The sequence below is a fragment of the Jaculus jaculus genome, chromosome 1 (genome assembly GCF_020740685.1).
Source record: "Jaculus jaculus isolate mJacJac1 chromosome 1, mJacJac1.mat.Y.cur, whole genome shotgun sequence".
Lineage (NCBI taxonomy): Eukaryota > Metazoa > Chordata > Mammalia > Rodentia > Dipodidae > Jaculus > Jaculus jaculus.
This window is the reverse complement of record NC_059102.1, coordinates 193,250,266-193,274,814: the sequence shown is the minus strand read 5'-3', so window position 1 is coordinate 193,274,814 and position 24,549 is coordinate 193,250,266. Positions and strand designations below refer to the sequence as shown.

General features: G+C 35.5%; 1 protein-coding gene across 2 annotated transcripts in view; it reads left to right on the top strand.

Annotated features, from left to right (window-relative positions):
- The window catches only part of Glra3 (glycine receptor alpha 3), a 179,748-nt gene that overhangs the window by 92,979 nt on the left and 62,220 nt on the right, over positions 1-24,549 (top strand). For both annotated transcript variants that reach the window (XM_004657121.2, XM_004657120.2), the window contains exon 4: positions 21,694-21,917. In XM_004657121.2, coding sequence (XP_004657178.1) covers positions 21,694-21,917 — 224 coding nt within the window. The remainder of the gene's footprint in view (positions 1-21,693; positions 21,918-24,549) is intronic.

The following is a 24,549-nucleotide window of genomic DNA, read 5'->3' as shown; positions in this document are numbered from 1 at the left end:
GTCAGCAGATTCCCTATTTTGCTTCTCCACACCTTCCCACTGGAAGCCTACTAGAATCAGAAAACCCCTGAACAACACTCCCCACTCTCGGAACATTAATGCTCATGCCTTTTCTTCCCCAAGAGGTGAGCTGAGGTTAGGAGGATGCCATCTTGACCAGAAGTCTCTGTACTTGTTTTGGTAATACTTATTTCAGCATTTTGGCTACCATGTTAATTTTTATATTTAATTAGAATCTTTATTATTGCACATGTTAAGGAGAGAATATGGCACTGGGGAGATGGCTTAGTGGTTAAGGTGCCTGACAGCAAACCCAGCAGACCAAGATTCAATTCCCCAGGACCCAAGTAAGCCAGATACACATGGTTCAACATACATCAGAGTTCATTTGCAGGGGCTGAAGGCTCTGGTGTGCCCATTCTCTCTCAAATAAATTAAATAAGTACATAAAAATTTTTAAAAAATTTAAAAAGTGGTATTAATATGATGATGGTTTCGAAACTTTTGCCTCTTTATCTACTTTCCAAAATACTTCATATGTAAATTGTACTGTTTTTCCATAATTACTTGGTGGCCTTTGGGCCAGTAGTCTTATTTGTATAAGTTTTAATGAAGGGAATTATTTCTTGACCAGATAGAGTCATTTTTTCTTGTTATTCTCAATTAGAAAAGGTTTATTTTTCTGGGCAGAGAGATGACTTAGCAGTTAAGGTACATGCCTGTGAAGCCTAAGGACCCAGGTTTGATTTTCCAGCTCCCATGTAAACCAGATGCATATGGTGGTGCATGTGTCTGGAATTCATTTGCTAGAAGCCCTGGCACACCCATTCACTCTTTATCTCTCTGTCTCTAATACATAAATAAATAAAAATAAATATTTTTTAAAAGTATTAAAAAGAAATAGGTTTATTTGTCCAGGAATTCATAAAATCTGAGTATCTTTCTAACATCTTCAATTTATTCCACCTACTGGTGATTTAGTATTCAGCCTTTTTTCCCCTTAATTAATATACTTGTATATACATTTTTATTTGTTCAGATAGAGGCTTTTGCTGCTTTCTGAAGATACAATTAATGTACAACTTCTAAGAATAATAATCCTTACTTTTATGACTTCTTTTCATCTGTTTTTTTTTTTTTTTTTTTTTTGTAAAAACCTGCTATAGTGTGTTCCCTTCTTCCATTTCTCAGACTTTTCATTTCTTCAGGTCCCTGTGCTTTTCTACATTTTAAATCTTTAGGGATTGGAATTAGTCACTAAATTACTGAAAATTTATAAATAACCCATATAACCTACATTTCACATCAAGGAGTCTTAGATCCCTTCCCCGAAAATTACTCAGTGAGTTACATTAAGGCAACTTACATAGTCTGCTTCATTCACTATGTGAAGGTTGTGGTTACTCCGTATGCAGATTTATCTTAGTGATATCCTTTCATTATATTCAATTTTGTTTTATTTTCCTTTTTAATAGTTTGCATAAAGCTATAGCTAATTTTTTAGAATTCTGAGATTATAGACTCCAAAAGGCAGTGTTCTCTCTGTGATGTTCATCACTATGTCATTACCAGCTTGCATAATGCTCATAATATAGCTCCAAAATATATGCTATCAAATATATAGAGGCATTTATGTATCCTGGCTAACAAAGAAAAATTTCCCCAAAATACAATGTGTCCTTAACATGAGCTAGGAGACCATTATTTATACTGCTTTGCAAGTTCATATTTCTGTGATTCTGAGTCTGCTGTCTTAAGTCAATGAGATAACCTCTAATGTATGTGTTAAGTAGTACATTGTAATTAAATGACTGTTGGATGATAATATACAAATAAAGTGATTTTTTGATCCATACTTCCAACTAATTCTATATTCATTCAAGAATCATTTGCTTTTTCAGACAGTTTATACAAAGATAATTTCTAAATTTTCTATGGTGAGATCTTTAAAAGACATTACAGTTCCTATTTATAAGGTGTTTATGGTGATACTGATTTTTTATAAGTCAAAAATATTAAGGTTCAATTATTCAGTATATTTCATGGCACCATTTTAGTGACATTTAAAGAAAATGTGTATAAGTTAAAGGAAAATATATTTTTAAGTATTTTTGTAACCATTTCCAGAAATGAATCCTTGCCCATTTGTATCTATTTTCAATGAGTTGTATTCCTACAATGGCACACTTACTTTTTATGAGTGTCATTCATATGTCATATTTATAGATTCAATAACTTACTTCACTTCTTTTTGGAATAGCCTAGAAGTATTCTGATAGCCTTTCAACATTTCTTTTTATACCTATTAGCCTCTTGACCTCACTATCTTATTTTTTCTTATAGCAGTACTGCCAAACCCAATTTTGTCTGAAGTATATTAACTCTATGCATGAATGACCAGTACCTGACAGCATGAGTGTGCCCTGAATGACCATTTATAAGCATCAGCCCGAAATGGGATCATCTATGGGAAAGGGTGATGAAAATTGGTTGGTGTGAATGTTATACACCTTGGTGACCTCCATCACAAATATGAATAAATCTTTGCTGGATATATTCATCCATGATATCATCCTCATAATTACTAGCCTTCATAAAAGGACTGTCTGCAGAACTTTGCATAAAGATTATTTTTCTTCTAAAGAATATCACAGGAAGGGCTACAGACTTGCCTTGGTTTATAAAATGCTTGTTTTACAAGTGTGTGGACCTGAGTTAGGATCTCCAGATACTATGTAAATGCTGCATGGACATGACAGCCTGTCTGTAAATCCAGTACTGAGAAAGCAGACATGGTGGTTCCACAGGTCAAGCTAACTAGCTACACTAAACTGGCTAACTAAAGTAGCTGAATCAGTAAGCTCTAAGTTCAAGTGAAAGGCACTGTCTTGTTTCAACAATTAAGGCAGACAGTAATTGAGGGAGACACCTGACATCAACCTCTTACCTCTAACATGCATTTGCAAACATGCATGTGCACACATGCACATGTGCCTACATGCATACAAACACACACACACACACATACACATTCACATGTACAAAAAGAGACATAACTGTTTAGACATGCTATACTATTTTTAAACAGTGCTAAAGTCATCTCTTCAATTATATGAGAAAAAAAATAACATCAACAAGAAAAAAGATGCTAATGATAGCAAAAATGAAAATAAATATGTGAGGAGGACAAAGATTTCAGACATGCATCACTGGACTCCCCTCCTTTCCTGGGCCATGTGTCTTTGCAGAGCTTCTTTATAAGTAGATTCAAAAGTGAATCATAGCCAGGCATGATGGTGCATGCTTTTAGTCCCAGTACACAGGAGGCAGAGGTAGAAGGATTGTCATGAGTTCAAGGCCACCCTGAGACTACATAATGAATTCTGGGTCAGCCTGAGCTGGAGTGATACCCTACCTTGAAAAACAAAAAAAGCAAAAACAAAAACAGGGAATCACATTGCACTTGAGTATGTAAAATTGTGTGACTAAAAAGAAAAGGGAGCTTTGATTGGAATGTAGCAGCAAAAGTGTCTCTCACTTAAGTAAAGGCTTCTTGTCTATTCAATTTTAGTGGAAAATAAATTCAACCTATATGCAAATAACTCTGGAGGAAGACTTGAAAAAGAGTTTTCTGTTGCCAGACCAATTAAACACTTTCTACTGACCTCCTGTCATAATATAAACAATAGATTCTTATGCACAGTTCATAGTGATGACATTCATCATCATGGCATTCACCATCTTACACCCTTACACCCCTTTCTAAGGACATGTGTCTTTCTGAAAGTATATACTCCAAAATATCACTCAACCCTTAAATTAAAATTAGCTAAGATTAGAGACTATATTCTCTGAAATGACTGGTACTAATCATAATTTCTTACTTTGAAGTTTAAGTATGTTAAGTAAATTTGAGTATACTTAAGTATACACTTAAGTAAATTTAAGTATATTTACTATGAAATTTAAGCATGAATTTAAGTATGTCAATTAATGTTAGGTACTTTGCAAGCAATTTAAATTGCTCATTTGTTGCTAAGCTGAATCTGACAGATGAATTTAACAATGCAGCTCTGTAGATCTTTTTTGTGGTACTTCTCAATCACAATAATTGGACCAAAGGAGAATCTCACCAAGACATATTGTCATTAAGACTCTAAACACTGACACCAAAAAGAAAATCCTAAAAGCAGCTAGGGAAAAACAGCACATCACTTTTAAAGGTAACCCAATCAGAATTACTTTAGACTTTTCAATGGAAACCGTAAAATCCAGAAGGGCCTGGAATGGGACACTGCAAAGTCTATGAACCTATGGCTTTCAACCCAAACTACTTTACCCAGCAAAAGTATCCCTCATAATAGATGGTGAAAGAGAAACTTTCCATGACAAAACTCAGCTTTATAATTATATGAACACAAAACCAAACCTACGGAGAATATTTTAGGGAATTCTCCACACAGAAGAATCAAATAATCAACATCAAATACTTACAAGAAGCAGATCACAATAACCAAGTTCAGAGAAGGCACAAAAAACTTCAAAGTCCATGACAACACAAAACCACATATACCAAAACAATATGGCAGGGGTCAAATCAAACCTCACAATCATTACCTTAAATATTAATGGCCTTAATTCACCCATCAAGATACACAAGCAACCAGGATGGATCAAAAAATAGACCCCTCAATCTATTGTCTTCAAGAAACCCACCTCACCACTAAAGACAGACACCTCCTCAGGTGAAAGGGTGGAAAATAATATTCTAAGCAAATGGAGAAAAGATAAAAGCAGGTGAACCTATATTAATATTGAGAAAAATGGACTTCAAACCAAAAATAATCAAAAAAGACAAAGAAGGCCACTTCATACTTATCATGGGAATGACCCATCAACAGCATATTACAATCATAAATTTGTATGCACCAAACATAGGGGCACCACAGTTCATAAAGCAAAACCTACTTGACAATAACACAGAAATAACTACCAGCACAATCATAGTTTGGGACTTCAATACACCATTATCAGTAATAGACAGATCATCCAAACAGAGACTCAACAGGGAAGTAAGAGAGCTCAAAGAACCATAGATCACTTAGACATAACGGACATCTAAAGAACATTCCATCCCAAATCCATAGATTACACATTCTTTTCAGCAGCCCATGGAACATTCTCTGAAATAGATCATATACTGGGTCACAAAGCCTGCCTCCATATATTTAGGAAGATTGACATAATTCCCTGCATGATATAAGATCACAATGCTCTATTGCTAGAAATTAATAAAAAAAAAGACCCACCAAGAAGCCCTTTGGCTCCTGGAAACTGAAGAGCACACTTTTAAACATTAAATGGGTAGTGGATGAAATAAAAATTGAAATTGTAAAATGTCTAGAAATGAATGACAATGAGAACACATCCTACCAAAACTTATGGGACACAATGAAGGCCATTCTCAGGGGAAAATTCATAGCACTAAAAGTCTTCATAACAAAGACAGAGAGATCCCAAAATCAATAACCTAACCATCCACCTAAAGGCCCTGGAAAAGCAAGAAGAATCCAACTCCAAAAGCTCCACATAAAGAGAAATAATTAAGATCAGAGCAGAAATTAATGACTTGGAAACTAAGGAAATAATTAAGAAAATTGACAAAGAGCTGGTCCTTTGAAAAAGTAAACATGATTGACAAACCCCTGGCCAATTTGATCATGCATTAAAAAAGAGACACTTCAAAGGGGGAGATCACAACAGACATAAGTGAAATTGGGAGAATTATAAGGACTTATTTCAAAAACCTGTACTCCACAAACTAGATAATATGGAGTAAATAGATAAATTCCTGGACACATACCATCTACCAAAATTAAATTCAGAGCAGACTAATCTCTTAAATACATCTATCACACACATTGAGATTGAAAAGGTAATAAAAAAACCTCCGCAAAAGGAAGCGTCCAGGACCAGATGGCTTCTCAGCTGAATTCTATCAAACCTTCATGGAAGAACACAAAGCCATCTTTCTCAAACTTTGCCACACAATTGGGGAACAGGGAAAGCTCCTCAGCTCCTTCTGTGAAGGTAGTGTCACCCTAATTCCAAAACCAGGCAGAGATGCCACAAGAAAAGAAAACTACCAGCCTATTTCCCTGATGATCTCAGACACAAAATACTGAACAAAATCCTCGCAAACTGAATCCAACAACACATCAAAAACATTATCCACATTGATCCAGTGGGATTCATTCCAGGAATGCAGGGGTAGTTCAACATATGGAAATCTCTCAATGTAATATACCACATAAACAAGGTTAAACACAAAAACCACATAATCATTTTGAAAGATGTAGAAAAGGCCTAACATCACTTCATGATCAAAACATTGGAGAGAATAGGCATGGTTGGTACATATCTTAACATAATAAAGGCTATATACAAAACTCCTAAATCCCAAAATATACCTAATGGAAGGAATTCCCATTGAGATCAGGAACAAGACAAGGGTGTCCACTTTCACCTCTGCTATCAATATAGTACTGGAAGTACTGGCTGAAGCAATAAGAGAGGAGAAAGAAATAAAAGGGATACAAGTTGGAAAGGAAGAAGTTAAGTTAGCTCTATTTGCTGATGACAAGATTGTATACATAAGAGACCTGAGAGACTCTATCCCAAAACCCTTGAAGGTGATTAACTCCTGTAGCAAAGTATCAGGATACAAAATCAATGCACAAAATCAGTAGCCTTTCTATATGCAAATGACAAAAATACAGAGAAAGAAATAAGGGACATGGTCCAATTTTCAATAGCAACAAAAAATAAGATAAAATATCTTGGAATAACATTAACCAAGGAACTGAAATATCTATACAATGAAAACATAAAACCACTCAAAAAAGAAACTGAAGAGGACTTGAGAAAATGGAAATACCTCCCATGCTCCTGGATAGTCAGAATTAACATTCTGAAAATGGCATTCCTATCAAAGGCAATATACAGATTTAATGCAATTCCAATTAAAATCCCAACATTTTCTTCACAGAGATAGAAAAAGTGATCTCAAAATTCATAGGGAAAGGCAGGCGGCCTCGTATATTCAAACATATTCTCAGCAAAAGAAATACCTCTGAAGGCATCACCATACCTGATCTAAAGCTATTTTACAAAGCCATAGTAATAAAAACAGCATGGTACTGGCATAAAAACAGGAGTATAGACCAAGGGAATAGAATTGAGGACCTAGACTTTCAGTCAAGCAACTACAGCTACTTGATATTTGGCAAAGGTCCTAATGATATAGGCTGGAAAAAAAGACACCATCTTTAAGAAATGGTGCTGGACAAACTGGATAACCATATTCAGGAAATGGAAACTTGATCCACACATCTTGCCATGCACAACATGCAAGTCTACATGGATCAAAGACTTCAATATAAGATCATAAATTCGGCTACTACTGGAAGAAAATATAGGAGGAACTTTCCATAACATAGGAATGGAAAAATACTTCCTGAACAAAACCCCAGTAGCACATGATCTTAAACAATAACTCAACCAACGGGATCACATGAAGCTGAAGAGTTTCTTCACAGACAAACATACAATAAGCCAAATAAGCAAAGCCAATAGATTGCCCACAGAATGGGAGAAAATATTTGCTGAATATCCAACTGACAGAGGCCTAATATCTAGAATCTACAAAGAACTCAAAACCCTAAACAATAAAAAGTCAAACAACCCACCCACAAAATGGGCCAAAGAGCTGGACAGGGAGTTCACAGAGGAAGAAATACAAATGGCATTCACACACTTAAGAAAATTGTCATCATCCCTAATCATCAGGGAAATGCAAATTAAAACAACTATGAGATTTCATCTTACCCCAATATGGATAGCAAACATCAAATAATCAAATGAAAATAAATGCTGGTGAGGATGTGGAGAATTAGGAACCCTCATCCACTGTTGGTGGGAATGTAAGATGGTACAATCACTTTGGAAAGCAATATGGAGACTCCTGAAAAAGCTGACTGTAGAGATACCAACAGACTCAGTGATTCCCTTACTGGGCATGTACCCTAAATCCTTTAAACTTCAGTCTAGAGAGACTTGCTTAACCATGTTTGTAGCGGCTCAGTTTGTAACAGCTAAGAGTTGGAATCAACCCAGATGTCAATCACCAGAAGAATGGATGACTAAGGTGTGGTATATCTACACAAAGGAATTTACACAGCAGTAAGAAAAAAATGACACAATGAAATTTGAAGAAATATAATTGAACCTGGAACAGATAATTCTCAGTGAACTTACCCAATCTCAGAAATATAATCACCATATAGTCTCACTCATCCATAGCACCTAACCTGAATCTACCCAAGATGCTGACATACCCAGCAAGCATCTGTAGGACCAGGCAATAGGGTGGGTGGGTAGGGAGAAGAGGGCAAGGAAAAAGGAGGGACACAAATCTAGACCCAAACAGCAATGGTACCATAAAATTCTACATCCTAAAATGCAGACCAAATGGTTCAACCTTCACTAGGCCCTTAGAGGGAACACCTGAATCACAAGGCACTGGAGATGGTATGATGAAGACTGACCTTAATCTTCTATAATCTCCCCCCCCCCCCTCTCTCTCTCTCTGTTTCTCTCCTCTCTAACTCTTTTATATTACTTATTTTTTTTCTTCCTTCTCTTCATGGGCACTAACCTGTAACTTCTAGTACCAGCAGGGGGCTGTTATCCACAATGCACTTTTGATCAGAGAGACCTACAAGTTTTCCTAAAAGAGTGACAGATTTCTGTCAGGCTACTTGATGACCAACAAAAGGTTAGTGATAAGACCCCATTGCTGAAGACATATGTGGTTGACATGTAAAATGGAATGTCATGATTGGAAGCTAGAAGAGAGTCAGCCCCAAGACAGTCAGAGCATCTAGTGCCAGAAGGTGCTACATGGGCAGCTGGGTGAAAATGACAATATTTGTCCAAGCAACTCATGGTCTAACCTACTTAGCAGCAATTAAACTTTTGTAATGCTCACACAAGTGCAATAGTGGTGCACAGCCATGGTGGGAAACCAACTACTCTTGATTTGGCTAACTGATTGGCTCAGTGGAATGGGACTCATAGCTGGAGCTGGGAAACAAGTCAGAACCATATCCAAAAATGAGCCCTCTGTCCATTATGAAGCTATCATCAATCATGGGCTACAAGAGGTCCTACACCTATTAAATTCTCTCTAAAAAAAAAGTAAAATAAATGTTACCCCATTTGTCTGGTGCTAACTTTGTTCTCTGTTGGAGAATCTGCTTCTCTTTTTCAGATAGATGCAGATCCTCAGGAAAAAACCACCCCATCATACCTCATAAGGGCACCAGCTGAAACTAAGAGTAATTGACAAAACAAGCAAGGGTGTGGTTTTCTTGGTGAACCTGATACCAGCACAAGGGTGAAGGAAATAAACACAGAGAACAATCAACTCCTATCAAATCAGATATCCAGAGACACATAGGCTCCCATGTCCTCTTCACTGAAGCATATCTAAAATGAACCCAACATGGCTCAGGGAAATTTTGCAGAAGAGTGGGCAGAAGGAATGTCAGAGCCACACATTGGATCATGATATGCAGAGACATTTCCTCCTACCCATAACTGAGGGCTAACTCCACAATGTATGACCCATATACCTCAACAAGGAGGGGCAAGGGGGAGGGCGAAGGACAGGGAGGAAGCTAACAATGGTACCAACTTGACTGTATTCATTGAGTACAAAACCAATTGATAAAAAAATTAAATAAAATTAATTTAGTGCTTGAAAGTTGGGTTTTATAATAAAAGCAGTTATTTTTATCTCAATATCAGCAAGGAGGCTTAAGGTCATAAATCATGCATTCTATAGAGAACATGCATAAACATGGGATTATTATAAACTGCAAAATGTTTTTGAAATTCTCTTTTGGCAGTTTTCTTGGAATTCTACCAACATTTCAGAAATTAGATAAATAATAGGACAAATAACCTTGCAACAAAGTCTTTCCCTCACTCCCCATCCTACACTCATCAATTAGAAGCCTTGAATATCAATTCTATCAGAGGTAATCACAAAGAAAACAAGACTCCCCTCTGATCTGATAAGGTAAAATTCAACTCCTTTCTTAGGTGTACTTACAATTAAGTCATCATCTTTGCTTTTGTTGTGTCTTCAATATTTCTCTGCTCTTAGAGCCATTTATTTATGCACACCAGGTCTCTTCTTGTGGCTTTTTTAATCACTCAGTCTTCCAATGGTTATTTGTCTAGTTAATACATCTTATGCCATATGATTTATATAAACATCTCAGGAAGCTGCAACTAAAAGTCCTAGAAATTCTAGCTCTAAATATATTTTGCTCCTTCTCATATTATAATTGGCTCTAAATAATTAATATTCCTCATCCAAACAATTGAAGATTAAGATGAATAATCAAGTGGCTTGAGAGATGGCTTAGCAGGTCAGTCACTTTCAGCCTGCAAAGCTAAAGGACTCCATACATGTGTGTGTGTATATATATATATATATATATATATATATATATATCTTACATAAGCCAGATAGATGCACAAGGTGGTACATGTGTCTGGAATTCTTTCATGGTGGCTAGAGGCCCTGGTGTGCCCATTCTCTCTCTTTCTCTCTCCCCTTGTCTCTCTTTCTGTCAAACAAACAAATAATAAAATATTTTTTAACAAAGATGGTAGTAGTCATGGAAAAAATAAATATATTTTTGTATTCATTCCTTCATTTTGTGTTAGTTTTCCTAAGGCAATGTTTCTTAAGCACTGTTTCTCCATTATGTTTCCCTATACAGCCTTTTTCCGCATCTTTTTAAATTTCTTTCCTCATGAAATTTTAAGATTTCAGTTATACTGCATATTTATTTATATTTTCTGGGAGTATTTGTAAAGAGCAAGATATGTTTTCATCCACCAGGAGTCACATATTATATATTACAAAATATATGATCTCTTTTTCTCTCTGTGTTTTTGAATACTGTCATAACTTGATTTAGTCAAATGGATATATATATATGTATATATGTATATATATATATAGATAGATAGATAGATAGATAGATAGATAGATAGATTCATGTATATATATATATAGATATATATTCATGTATATATATAGATATAGATATATATGTACATATATATCTCTCTCTATATATATATATTCATGTATATATATATGTATATATACATATATATATATAGGCATATATGTATATTTATGTCTGGCAATATGAATTAATTTTTCACTGCTTTTCTGACATCTGCATATATAATGGTGGTGTTTAGATCAGTAGCTATAGCTCAAGTGTCTTCAAGTGAAAAGAATTGGGAAATAATGTACAAACATAAATACCTTAGGGAAACTGCTATTTAGAACAGCTATCATTTCTTCATGTTATTATATCAAAAACAAAATTAACTGCAGAGTTGCATGTCATACCTTAGTTAAGTTTATTATGCAAATATATGAACTAGTAATCTTCTTCAATTTGACCATTTCCTAAGGCTTATCATATTCAAATCTGTTCACAATCTGAAACTGCCAGAAAACTGAAGACTCCTTTCTTCTTACTTACCTCCAGAGAAACACAGAATTGTAACAACTCCACATTCCAAATATTTTTCAAATTTGTCTCCTTTTCAATCCCAATCAAATCACCCTCTCATGCCAGGATATCATACAATGGAAGGCACAGGTAACTTGTTTTACTGACAATCCAAATACTACTCTGAAACTATAAGGATCTTTTGACTGTTTAAATAAGGCCTTTCTATGGTTCTACTCATTAATTGCTCTCAATTATTTAATCTTGGAGAAAAATTCATATTCCCATGGTCTGCAATAGCCTACTTGATTGATCTTAGCTCTAAAGACTAATATGTCTCCCATCCCTCTCCTAATTTTCTCAACTTTCCAGACAAATACTGTGAAATTTTACTTTTTCAAACATGTCATATTGTATACTGCCTCTCTTTCTTGCCTATATTGCTCCTTAAGGCATTAGAGCATCTTTCAAAAGAACCAGAGAAACTCAAAACAACAACAACAACAACAAAAATAAAACAGTATAATGTAGCCACATCAATTCTCTTCCAGTAATTTATGTCTTCTTGGGAAAGGTGATGAAATGCCAGGAGACAAGCTTTCAGAAAAATCATTCATCTTCTATAATAATGAAACATTATAACTGACCAGTGACTCACATTGTAAGTTTAAATTTCCATCTACCTTCCTTTCTATTCAAGGTGGAAAAACTAATATACCTTTTTTTTTTAAGGACGTATATTTCCTTCTTAATTTTCACTATGATTTTAGAAGTATCTTACTTGATAAAAGCCTAGTGATAATTTAACTCTGAATGCAGTATATTTCTGGGCTTTCTATTTATCAGGGCTATATTGTTTGTCCTTGACAATTTTAGTACTGTGGTTACTAAAAACTATGTTCTAAAATTTAATTCAGTCTGAGCAATTCAACACTGGAAGCTAGCTTTATTGCACTTAGTCTTTGAATATTGTTTTCCAGAATATATTTTTTAAAATATCAAATATTGTATTTGTTTAACAACAAATCAGGTAAACCCCTGGTCAGTATGCACAAAATGCTACACCACTGATTCCATTTTAGCTGCTTAGCTTTCTAACAAGAAGCACTTTGGAAAATGTCTATGCATTATTCCCCTTCATTCCTGTCTCTTTTTTATAGTTATGTATACAGCGTGTATACAGCCATGTTGGTACAATTGTTAGCCTCCTCCCTGTCCTCCCCACTCTTCAGGGACCCTCCTCATTGAGGAATGTGGGTTATGCATTATGGGGTTTGCCATTAGTTATAGGTAAGAGGGAATGTTTCTGTGCATAATGTACCAACATGTGGCTCTAACAGTCTTTCCACAAATTTCCCTCAGACGTGATGGGTTCATTTTAGGTCTACTTCAGTGATGAGGTCTTGGGAGCCTCTATGTCTCTGGATATCTGGTTTGGTAGGAGTTGAGTGTTCACTGTGTCTATCTCCTTCACCCTTGTTCTGGTACCAGGTTCACCAAGAAAGCAGCACTCTTGTTCATTTCCCAATTACTCTTCATTTCACTTGAGTCACTGGTAAGGTGTGATGGGCTGATTCTTTCCTCAGGACCTGTGTCTATCTGAAAAAGAGAAGGAAATTCTTCAGCAGAGAGTGAAGTTATCACCAGATAAATGGGAGAACCATTATTATTTTAGAGATAATTTAATAGGTATAGGCCCTCTTGTAGCTCATGATTGATGGGAGCTTGATAATGGAGAACAGACTCATTTTTGGGATATGGTCTGACTTGTTTCCCAGCTCCAGGTATGGGTTCCATTCCACTAAGCAAATCAGTTAGCCAAATCAAGAGCAGTTTGTTACCCACGATGGCTGTGTGCCACTACTACACTTAAGTTAGCAACACCTCAGGTTGTTTGCTGCTATGTAGCTTAGACCACAAGTTCCTTGGACAGATGTTGGTCATTTTCCCCTCCCCTGCCCATTGCTCATGTAGCACCTTCTGGCACTAGAAGAGCTAACTGTCTGGAGACTGGCTCTCTTCCAGATTCCAGCCAGGTCATTCTATATTCGTACCAATAGCATATGGTGATATGGTGTCTTTGGCAGTAGGGTCTTACCACTAACCTTTGGTGGGTCATTTAGTACTCTGTTCCTCTCTTTTTAAAACAAAATAGTTGGGCTGGAGAGATGGCTTAGCGGTTAAGCGCCTGCCTGTGAAGCCAAAGGACCCTGGTTCGAGGCTCGGTTCCCCAGGTCCCACGTTAGCCAGATGCACAAGGGGTTGCACGCGTCTGGAGTTCCTTTGCAGAGGCTGGAAGCCCTAGCGCACCCATTCTTTCTCTCTCCCTCTATCTGTCTTTCTCTCTGTGTCTGTCGCTCTCAAATAAATAAATAAAAAATTTAAAAAAAATAATAAAACAAAATAGTTAAACTATATTTCATTTTGTCATTTCTGGTTTGTTATTGCTACCTTAGAAATCATTGCTCATAAAAATAATACTAGAGAATTTCTGCCCCTAATTGTGTTAATTTGAGAGATTTTTTTTACATTCAAAGCTGGATATACTCTGACATGTATTTACTTAATATTTTAGATCATTTCATAAAATCCATAAAATAGGGCTGGAGAGATGGCTTAGCAGTTAAGTGCTTGCCTGTGAAGCCAAAGGACCCCTGTTCAAGGCTCAATTCCCCAGGACCCACAATAGCCAGATGCACAAGGGGGCGCATGCGTCTGGAGTTCGTTTGCAGTGGCTGGAGGCCCTGGAGCGCCCATTCTCTCTCTCTCTGTCTATTTGCCTCTCTCTGTCTGTCACTGTCAAATAAATAAATAAAAATAAACAAAAATAAATTTAAAAAAAATCCATAAAATATTATTCTTGACTGTTCAGCAACTTGTTTTGGAATAATGGCATCCATATCAAGATAAAGTAAATACTCCATCACATTATTTTTATCAAGAGGGAAATTATTATTATTTTGGTGAATGATAAAGTTCTCATAGCTTTTTATAGAAGTCACTCATTGTATTAAACCACTGGGATGAGCATTGTATCTAACATAAAATAATCTGTGCCGACAAATGACACCTTGCTTTTGAGGTAGCACCCATGCAGTATATTTTAAATCATGTTAAAGTATTTTGAATGTCTTGGGCCTGAAGGTAAATGAAGGAGATCTAATTTTTCCCTTGCACTGTCATATGGCATTAGTTAAGTCACTTAATATCTCTATGTGTTACCATCAGTTAAAATAATTTGCTTGTCATGTAAGTATTCAAGTGCAAACACCAAGCTAATTTTAGGGAGAAAGAATACATCAATAGCTTCTGAAATTGGCTTAATAAAACTATAGTGTACACACAGATTAATGATATTTAAGTATTTCTAAAAGATTTAACATCAATTGCTAAATGCACTCTAGTATTTTCATTGAATAATACTAACATTTTTATAGGTCAACCTTGATGTCACATGCCTGTAATCCCAAACTTCAGAGGTGGCAGCAGAATGATCAAAAATTTAAGGCCATCCTTAGCTACAGCAACATAATGAGTCTGAGACTATCCTAAACTATATGAGATACTATCTTTTTCTTAAAAAGACATAATAATACTCAAATACTAACATCTTCAAGTTGTATGTTGTCAAATAGATGATATGGGCCACAGTTTTGTAAGTGTTTTCATGGAAAGTAAAAATATGCCACATATTTGTAACTTATCCTTTTCCTATGATAATACCCTAGATTTACTTTCTTTAAACATGTATGTATATTCCCCAAATATAGAAAATATAGATATATTAAAATAAGTATTACTATATAACCAAGAAGTAAAAAGTTGAATGATTTATTACATTTTTCTTCTAGTTCTAATTTTGGTTTTACATATATGTATGTATGTATGTGTGTATGTATATATATATATATATATATATATATATATATATATATACACACACAAACCATATATATATAGTTTGTGTGTGTGTGTGTGTGTAATTTAGGTAAGTAAGGGTAAATTGAGAAAAAATAAGGAGCTATTTCTTTTGTTGTACAAATAGCAAAAATTTCATCTTTTACACTGAGAAGCTATCTAAGTAAGGGTACTCAATGATAATTTCTAAAAGAAGGTAACTTTTCCACAGCTCTTACTGTACAGTAAATAGCCTCATACAGTTCCTTGGATAATCTCCAAATCAATAAAAACTCTATTTAAGAATTATATGACTTATTCAGAATAAAATCATGCAAAATAACTACATTTTGTCTTGGACAATATTTAACTCTCCAAAACTTTTGCAAAGTAGAATATTTTTCTTTGCTGTTTAAACTTCTAATTTTGCAAAGTAAATGATGTATATACCATATAATCACTTATGAGTCACAAAATTCCCCAGGTTCAAATGATTCAAATTTCTGAAATTTTAAAAACAAGTTAGTATTTAAAAATGCAATTCTAAGTATAGGATAGCAAAAAAAATTAGAAAATACTCAAAATAAATATTAGAATAATTTATTTATGTATACAATTTTCTAAGAACAAATAGAATAAAAAAATAGAATGAAAAATACTTATGAAGAATATTTAATCCTTTATTTACAATTGCTAAACCATATGATTTCCTCTAAGCAAACTTCTGTACTAAAAAATCCCTCTTATTGTTGTGAACATTATACCAAAATAACAGATTAGTTTAAAAATGTGTGAAAATAACAATGTAGTAGGTACCTTTAAACTGGAAGATTTAAAAGTAAAGAAATCTGTTTTGTCTTAATTGTTTCATTAAAATTTTACATTATGTGGCCTTCAAATCAGTCCTAGTTTGTCAGTCAATTCTGTTACATTCATTTCCAATTACATTCCAATTAATATCAATTAAGAAAGTCCTACTTGATAGGAAATGAACAGATATACTCTGATTGTGTCTAACAAAGCTATTATTAAATACATTCAGAATACAAGATGCAGATGCTAGCTGTTTACAAGACTAAATATAATACCAAAAGTTATATGTAAGACAAATTTTAATATTCTTCACCTAGATTATGTTTAAAGCTGACACTCTTATGCATAAAGCTATTATCATTCAATTTAATGTATTTTTCACTGTTTATTATGATTGTATATTATAATGTCTCTATACACACATATTCACACTTATGCATATGTGTTCTGGTATCTTGTGAAAGAATATTTGTTATGCACATAAACACATGTTATACACACTCACACACACTTCATTCAGTTCTAAAGACATGCATGTTTTTGGATAATTCTACCAGTAAAATACTGCATTTCAATAAATTAAAAATGATATCTGTATTCTTACAGTTTCCAAGTTTCATAAGCACTATACTAAGAGAAATAATGAAGATACCCAAGGTCACACATTGTGTGATTTCATTCATCTAAAATATCCAGTGTTAGCAATTCTATAGATTTTGAAAGCATACTAGTGTTTCCAGTTCTGAGGGGACAATAATGGACTTCTCATTAGGATTTCCTAATGGGGTGACAAAAATTTTCTGAAGCAAATCATGGTTACAACTATATAATATACTTAAAGTATACACTGTGTGTTATGTGTGTTTGACCACAATCACTTAAAAACACACTATTCTTGGGCTGGAGAGATGGCTTAGCGGTTAAGTGCTTGCCTGTGAAGCCTAAGGACCCCGGTTCGAGGCTCGGTTCCCCAGGTCCCACGTTAGCCAGATGCACAAGGGGGCGCACGGGTCTGGAGTTCGTTTGCAGAGGCTGGAAGCCCTGGCGCGCCCATTCTCTCTCTCCCTCTATCTGTCTTTCTCTCTGTGTCTGTCGCTCTCAAATAAATAAATAAAAAATTAAAAAAAAAACACACTATTCTTAAGCTGGGTTTGGTTGCCCATGCCTTTAATCCCAGCACTCAGGATGCAGAGGTAGGAGGATCACCGCGAGTTTGAGGCCACCCTGAGACTATGTTGTGAATTCCAGGTCAGCCTGGGCTAGAGTGAAACTCTACCTTGGAAAACCAAAAGGAAAAAAAAAAATTAAAAATACCATTATTATAACACAGTTAACATAAGACATCTAAGGAAACACTAGTTGGAAGACCCTTAAAAGGTTATTTGATAATGACTGTTATCTACCTTTTTAAGGCCTAGGTGCCTTTTAGCTGCTTCAAAAATTTTTCTTCCCACTACTTGAAAGGAATTTTCAGCATTTGGAATGGTGAAGAATATTTTTAGTGCTGACAATGAAGGATATTTTGAATGATTCATCATCCTATGCTGTAACATAAAATGGTGAAGAGTTTAAAATCTGATAATTTGGTAAACACATAGTGCAGGAAAGTGAACTACCTTTTAAGAAGTTCCCACTTACTGGTCCATTGGCATAGCTTATTCTGACAGTGTATTCTGCCTGGCTGTCTAAGCCAGTGGGAAGAAGGATGATTAGTTTTATAATGTCTAATCAAAAGTAATTGAGAAAAATTGTAAATGAGCTTGGATGAGAGAAGAATACAAGATTAGTGGGGTATTGTGTGTCACTGCTATGCTGAACATTAAGATAGAGCCTTGTTAACTTATAACCAACAAGCAACATAAATTACTCTTTTTCATAAACAACCATCAACTACTGTAAACATTAGCTTTGTACAAGTGTTTCCCTCCAAAATTAGGCTTGTCAAAATTGAATGAACTCTATTAATTGGAATCTGTAAGTTCTGGAAGTATGCTCACACACTCTATTTCCCTTTCTTACATTCAAGTGCTCAGATTGGGCATAGTTCTTTATCCTAGACTTTCACTCTTAAATTTACACAGAAGGCTGAATGAGATATAGAGTATATTTTATAAATTTTTTTGTCTATTTTTATTTATTTATTTGAGAGCAACAGACAGAGAGAAAAAGGCAGAGAGAGAGAGAGAGAGAATGGGCACACCAGGGCCTCAGCCACTGCAAAAGAACTCCAGACGCGTGTGCCCCCTTGTGCATCTGGCTAACGTGGGTCCTGGGGAAAGGAGCCTCGAACCAGGGTCCTTAGGCTTCACAGGCAAGCACTTAATTGCTAAGCCATCTCTCCAGCCCTAGAGTATATTTTCATTGACTCAATACATTTTATGTTCTCACCAATACTTCTTATTTTGTTATCTTTCCATAACTGGCACTTAATTACTTGCCTTTATTTTTGTTAGTTTAAAACTGATTCTGACATTTTCAGAGTAACCAAACATATGGACTATGAAAAAAGTCAAGATAAAATTTGAAATAACATTTCTAAGACCCCAACTATTCCTTATAAAATGGCTTTCTTCCCTATTAATTTCATTTACTATGAGAAGTAAAAGACACTTTTCAATGGTCCATTATTTCAGTCAGTAGTCCCAGCTGACTACCCTCCTTGTTGTGGGTTCCTAGTACAGATGGGTCAAGCAGTATGGGGGATATTACAGAAATGATAGCAGAAGCAACTACTCCACCAATGAGTATTACTATGCTGTGCTTAGTGATGCCTGAAGACCTCTGGGGTGAAGTGCTTCACCATTTGTAAATCTTATAAAACTAAACCAGTGGGCCCTTTCTTAGAGAGTTTGAGATTATTTGTATTTTAATTTTTTGATAACAATGTAATTTATGATCATTTTAAAGTTAATTAAGAAATCTGAGAAGAACTTAAAACAGGAAGAATTATGGTTTTTTTTTTGAAGTGGCCATGAATCCCGATGTTTTCCTTAAATGGCTTCTCCTCTCTAGTTATTCACAAAGACAACTCTGTTATTAAAATCTTCTTGAAAAGTTGATAATGGTAAATAAATGAATCAATAGAAGAAAGACAAATACATTGGCTTCCTATTGCTGCTAGGAGAGAATGCAACAAATTTAGTGGTGCTTATATATTTTATGAGCTTTTCAAGAGATAGAGGAAGATACAAAAGGCACTTAATTTCTTTAAAATTATTTATTAATTTATCAAAAACAAATTCTTCTAAAATTATGTGGAATAGAAAGTCAGTTTCAATAAGAAGAAAGTGATACCCGTGAAAAAATACTGACTGGGAGAAGACAGAGATTTTCAGCATTCAGTACAGAGCCTAAGTTTAATTTACTTGTCAGGGAAGGTCTGAAGGAAGATTTGTTTTTATTTCTTGGTGACTATATTTAGTATTCTAGAAATAAGAAAATTGATTAATTTTTTTAACTTTCTGTGTGTATCTCTAGCCTTAGTATTTTTCAAATAACTGAATGTTTAAATATTTGTGTTGGTCACAATTATAATGAAGTCTATTGATTTTGTCACCTCAAAACTTTAAGAAGGAAATCATACTTATAAAAATATATGTTTGTGGGCTGGAGAGATGGCTTAGTGGTTAAGACACTTGACTGCAAAGCCAAAGGATCCTGGGTCAACTCTCCAGGCCCCACATAAGCTGGATGCACAAGGGGACACATGCATCTGGAGTTTGTTTGCAGTGGCTGGAGGCCCTGGTGTGCCCATTCTCAATCTCTTTCTCTCTCTTCCTCTTTCTCCCAAATAAATAAATAAAATATATTTAAATATAGAGATTAGATAGATAGATAGATAGATAGATAGATAGATAGATAGATAGATCGATCCACAAACATATATATGTGTGTGTGTGCACTAAGGTGATTGCTCAGCAGTTAATTATGCTTCCTGTGCAAATACAAGGGTATGAAGAGGCCTGGGATAGGTCCAGTTCAAAAATCTACAGATCTGAGTAAAAAAGCAGAGCATGGCCCCTTGAGCCTATAACCCCAGTCTAGCAGAGGGCAAAGACCTGAGTCTCCATGGATCCTGGAAATCTACATACGTTTGTTGGACTGGTCACAATGCTGTATATGGGATCAGAAGTTCTAGGTTATCACTGTCTACATAGTGAGCTTATGACAAGCCTAAATTATATGGGACAGTATCTTAAACATGAAACAGTATTTTTATATATTGTATGTACAAAAACTACACATACATATAGCTACCAGTTTGTCTTTCTCAGATATTAATGCACTGCCTTAGATTTTGGTCTAAATCATTAAAATTGTAAAGATACCATTGAAAGTGAAGTTGGGAAATTTCATTACCTAAATCAATTTAACAGATTATTGGACTGAATCACTGTTATTCTTTTATTATCCCAAAGTCCCCTTTTTGTTTTTCCCAAATTATTTATTACATATAACTTGCTAGATTGCACATACATGTTTCATAACTGTGAAAAGTAGTCATTATAATTTTTGTATTTAAGAAAAGTTTACTGAATGGTCTTGGTATTCTGTTATATATTTACCAAAATAAATACTTCTGAAATAAAAATAAACTAGCAATTTTACTATAAATGTTATGCATAATAAACTTCTGTCTTCTGTGGGCTTTTCTTTGGAGGCATATTGGTCACAAAAGACATGGTCAAACATTAGAACTAGAAACAGTCTTTGGGTAGGCATGAATGAGGACTATGACATTAGAAAGTGCCCTAAAATGTCAGTGGCTTGTTATTGTTCAGAAAAACATAAAAATAGCATATAAACTTGAAACATTTTGAAAAGGCTACTTTTTAGAAAAGTGTTACATTTGCAGTAAAAGATGCAAGATGATGATAGCTATATCAGAATGCTTCTCACCCCTATACCTACACAACTTCCCCCAACCCCTTATGTACAAACTACACTCAGTGTGAATCTGATAAAAGTGGTGAATCTTCAGGGACAGTATAACAGTATTACAAATTCTTCTACACTTCAATTTTCAATTTTTTGTATTTATTAGTTTTGTATTCAGTGAATACAGTCAAGTTGGTACCATTGTTAGCCTCCTCCATGTACTACCACCTCCCTCTGGCCTTTTTTAAATGTTTATTTATTCATATTCACAAGGAGAGAGAGAGAGTGAGAGAGAGAACAGGAGTGTCAGGCCTTCCTGCCACTGCAATTAAACTTCAGACACTTGCATCTCTTTGTGTATCTGGCTTCTACGTTGGTACTGGGGAGCTGAACCAGAGAATTCAGGCTTGCAAGCAAGTAATTTCAACCACAAGCTATCTCTCTAGTCCCTCTTCTACACTTCTTAAAACTTCTCTTTTTATTTTACCCACCCCAGGATTACAGAGTAAATATCTTTCTTCGTCAGAAATGGAATGATCCTCGTCTTGCATACAGCGAATACCCCGATGATTCTTTGGACCTCGACCCATCCATGTTGGACTCCATTTGGAAACCTGATTTGTTCTTTGCTAATGAAAAAGGTGCCAACTTTCATGAAGTCACTACAGATAACAAATTGCTAAGAATTTTCAAAAATGGAAATGTCCTTTATTCAATAAGGTGAGGCACAGGCTTGAATTCTTGATTTTAGTGAAATGGTGTATGTTGTTTTTGTTTTAATTGGTAAAACTTCTGGAATTTTTGGGTAATACACTGTTCCACTTGAGTTCTTTTAATATAACATTTTCTAAATATGTCTGATTAATAACAGAACTAAGTCCTAAGTACAGAAACTATAAGACTTCTTGTGATTCTACTTTTTAAAACATATCCCTGGTATTTCTCAACATCAGTCAGATAGGCAGTATACACATAAAAGCAAAGAGAAAGTGCTCTGTGTCATATGAGTTAAATTTATGTGTGTGTGTACCCTTTAAACATTTACAGGGGCTGTTCAGCTGTTCAGATTTTCTCTTTTGGGATCCATTTTACATAGGCTGTGAATTTTTCAGGTACCTTGGATTTTTCTGGTAATCCTTTTGTATTTCTACACCAAATATCCAATTTTCATCCCATTAATACCCTACAAATTAGAGATTCATCGATTACCCTTAAAGAAAGTAGGCAGAAGTAAGACCTCCCTGTAGTATGTGGAAATTAATGATGATCAAAATGTTTAGCGCAATCCTTAGAAAGATGCCATTCAAGTGAGAGCCAGTATGTAAAGAAGCTCCACGAAAAAACTTCCTTTACCTGACTGCCCATGCTATCTGCGGGGGGTGGGGGGGGCAGATTTATCCTGTTGCTACTACTTTTTATGGATATCAGATCCTAATTTCTTCAACCTTCCAATTCGACTGAAGATCTGTGGCTCTCCAGGGAACCTCCAGGCATTCAGTGCCAGATTGAGAGTGTTTAGGCATCCAGACTCATGGGCAAAGCAGCTACTTCAGTTTCTCAGATTTTCCAATTTATAGAAAGCCATTGTTCTACTGTCAGCCCTTATGTAAGCTAATCTAATAAAACCTTCCTATTGGTTCTGTTCTGTTAAAGAACCCTAATGCAATAAAAAAAAAAAATAGATGAATGTGGTGGTACAGATAATCTCAACAACTGGAAGACTGAGACCATAGGATCACAACTTCAAGACCAGCATGAACTGCAAAGCAAGACACTGGTTTTAAAACACAAGAATATAGACTGGAGAGATGGCTTAGCATTTAGGGATTTGCCTGTGAAGCCTAAGGACCCCAGTTCAAGGATCGATTCCTCAGGACCCAGGTTAGCCATATGCACAAGGGGGCACATGCACCTGGAGTATGTTTGCCGTGACTGGAGGCCCTGGCGCACCCATTCTCTCTCTATTTGCCTCTTTCTCTCTGTCTGTCTGTCACTCTCAAATAAATAAATAAATAACAATTAATAAAATATTAAAAAATAGAAGAATATAACAAAAACTAATGCCAAAACATAGACATTATTCTCAAAATTTCTTGACAGTTGCCAGATTCTAGTACTCTCTCAAATTTGGCATTTTGGTTGCTCAAATAGGTATATATTCAGAAAACAGCCAAAATAGCCACTTACATAGAATGCATGATGATTTGTGTTACACTTGAAAAGTCTTCTAAAATAAATTATTATCAAATACTCTCTGGAATTTTCTTAACTTAGTTGTGAAAAATAGGAGACCAGGGACATAATCCATGCCATCTTTCTGTAAAGCTGGACAATGTGCTTTATCTACAGCCACAGAGACCTCTAAAAATATTTATATCACTAGTTACCTGCTTTAAAACTTATCACCCTGGGCTTTATATTGAAGCTCTTCACTTGAAGTTAATACCTTATATCTTCTTTTTCTTTAGTTTTTAAATTTTTCTATTGACAACTTCCAAAATTGTAAACCATATCCCATGGTAATTCCCTCTCTCACCCCACCTTGCCCTTTGAAACTCCATTCTCCATCATATCTCCTCCCCCTCTCAATAAGTCTCTCTTTTATTTTGATGTCAGCATCTTTTCCTCCTATTATGATGGTCTTATGTAGGTAGTCTCAGGCACTGTGGGGTTATGGATATCCAGGCTATTTTGTGTCTAGAAGATCACGTTGTAAGAAGTCCTACCCTTCCTTAGTCTCTTACATTCTTTCTGCCACCTCTTCCACAATGGACCCTGAGCCTTGGAAGGTGTGATGGAAATATTTCAGTGCACAGCAATCCTCTGTCACTTCTTCTCAGCACCATGGTACCTTTTGAGTCATCCCAAAGTCACTGACATCTGAAAAGCAAAGCTTCTCTAACCAAAAGTAAGAGTAGCATTAATATATGTGTATGGACATTAAGAGAAACACTTACTGGGAAGTTTGGTGAGCAGAGTATAGGCATTTAGCTAGGCAACAGCAAATGTTACACCCCTAGGGCTCATGACTACCCCTGTTGTAGGGTTTTAGTATCAGGGACGTATTCCCTCCCATGGAGCAGGCCTCCAGTCCAATTAGAAGGCAGTTGGTTTTCCCCATAACAGACATACCACTATTTCACCTATTGGCTCATTTGGCCTAGCTGGTGAAATAAAAGGCTTGCAATGTCCACTGTTAAGTATCTCCACTGGTGATTTCTCTCTCTCAGTGCACTGCATGCACCATGGCTTTTTCCAGATTTCTGTCAGCTGTTCAACAGGGAGGAGGTTTTCAGCTCAGCTCCAGCAGAATATCTCAGTGACCTTGCAGCCCAAGTATGTGAAGTCTTCA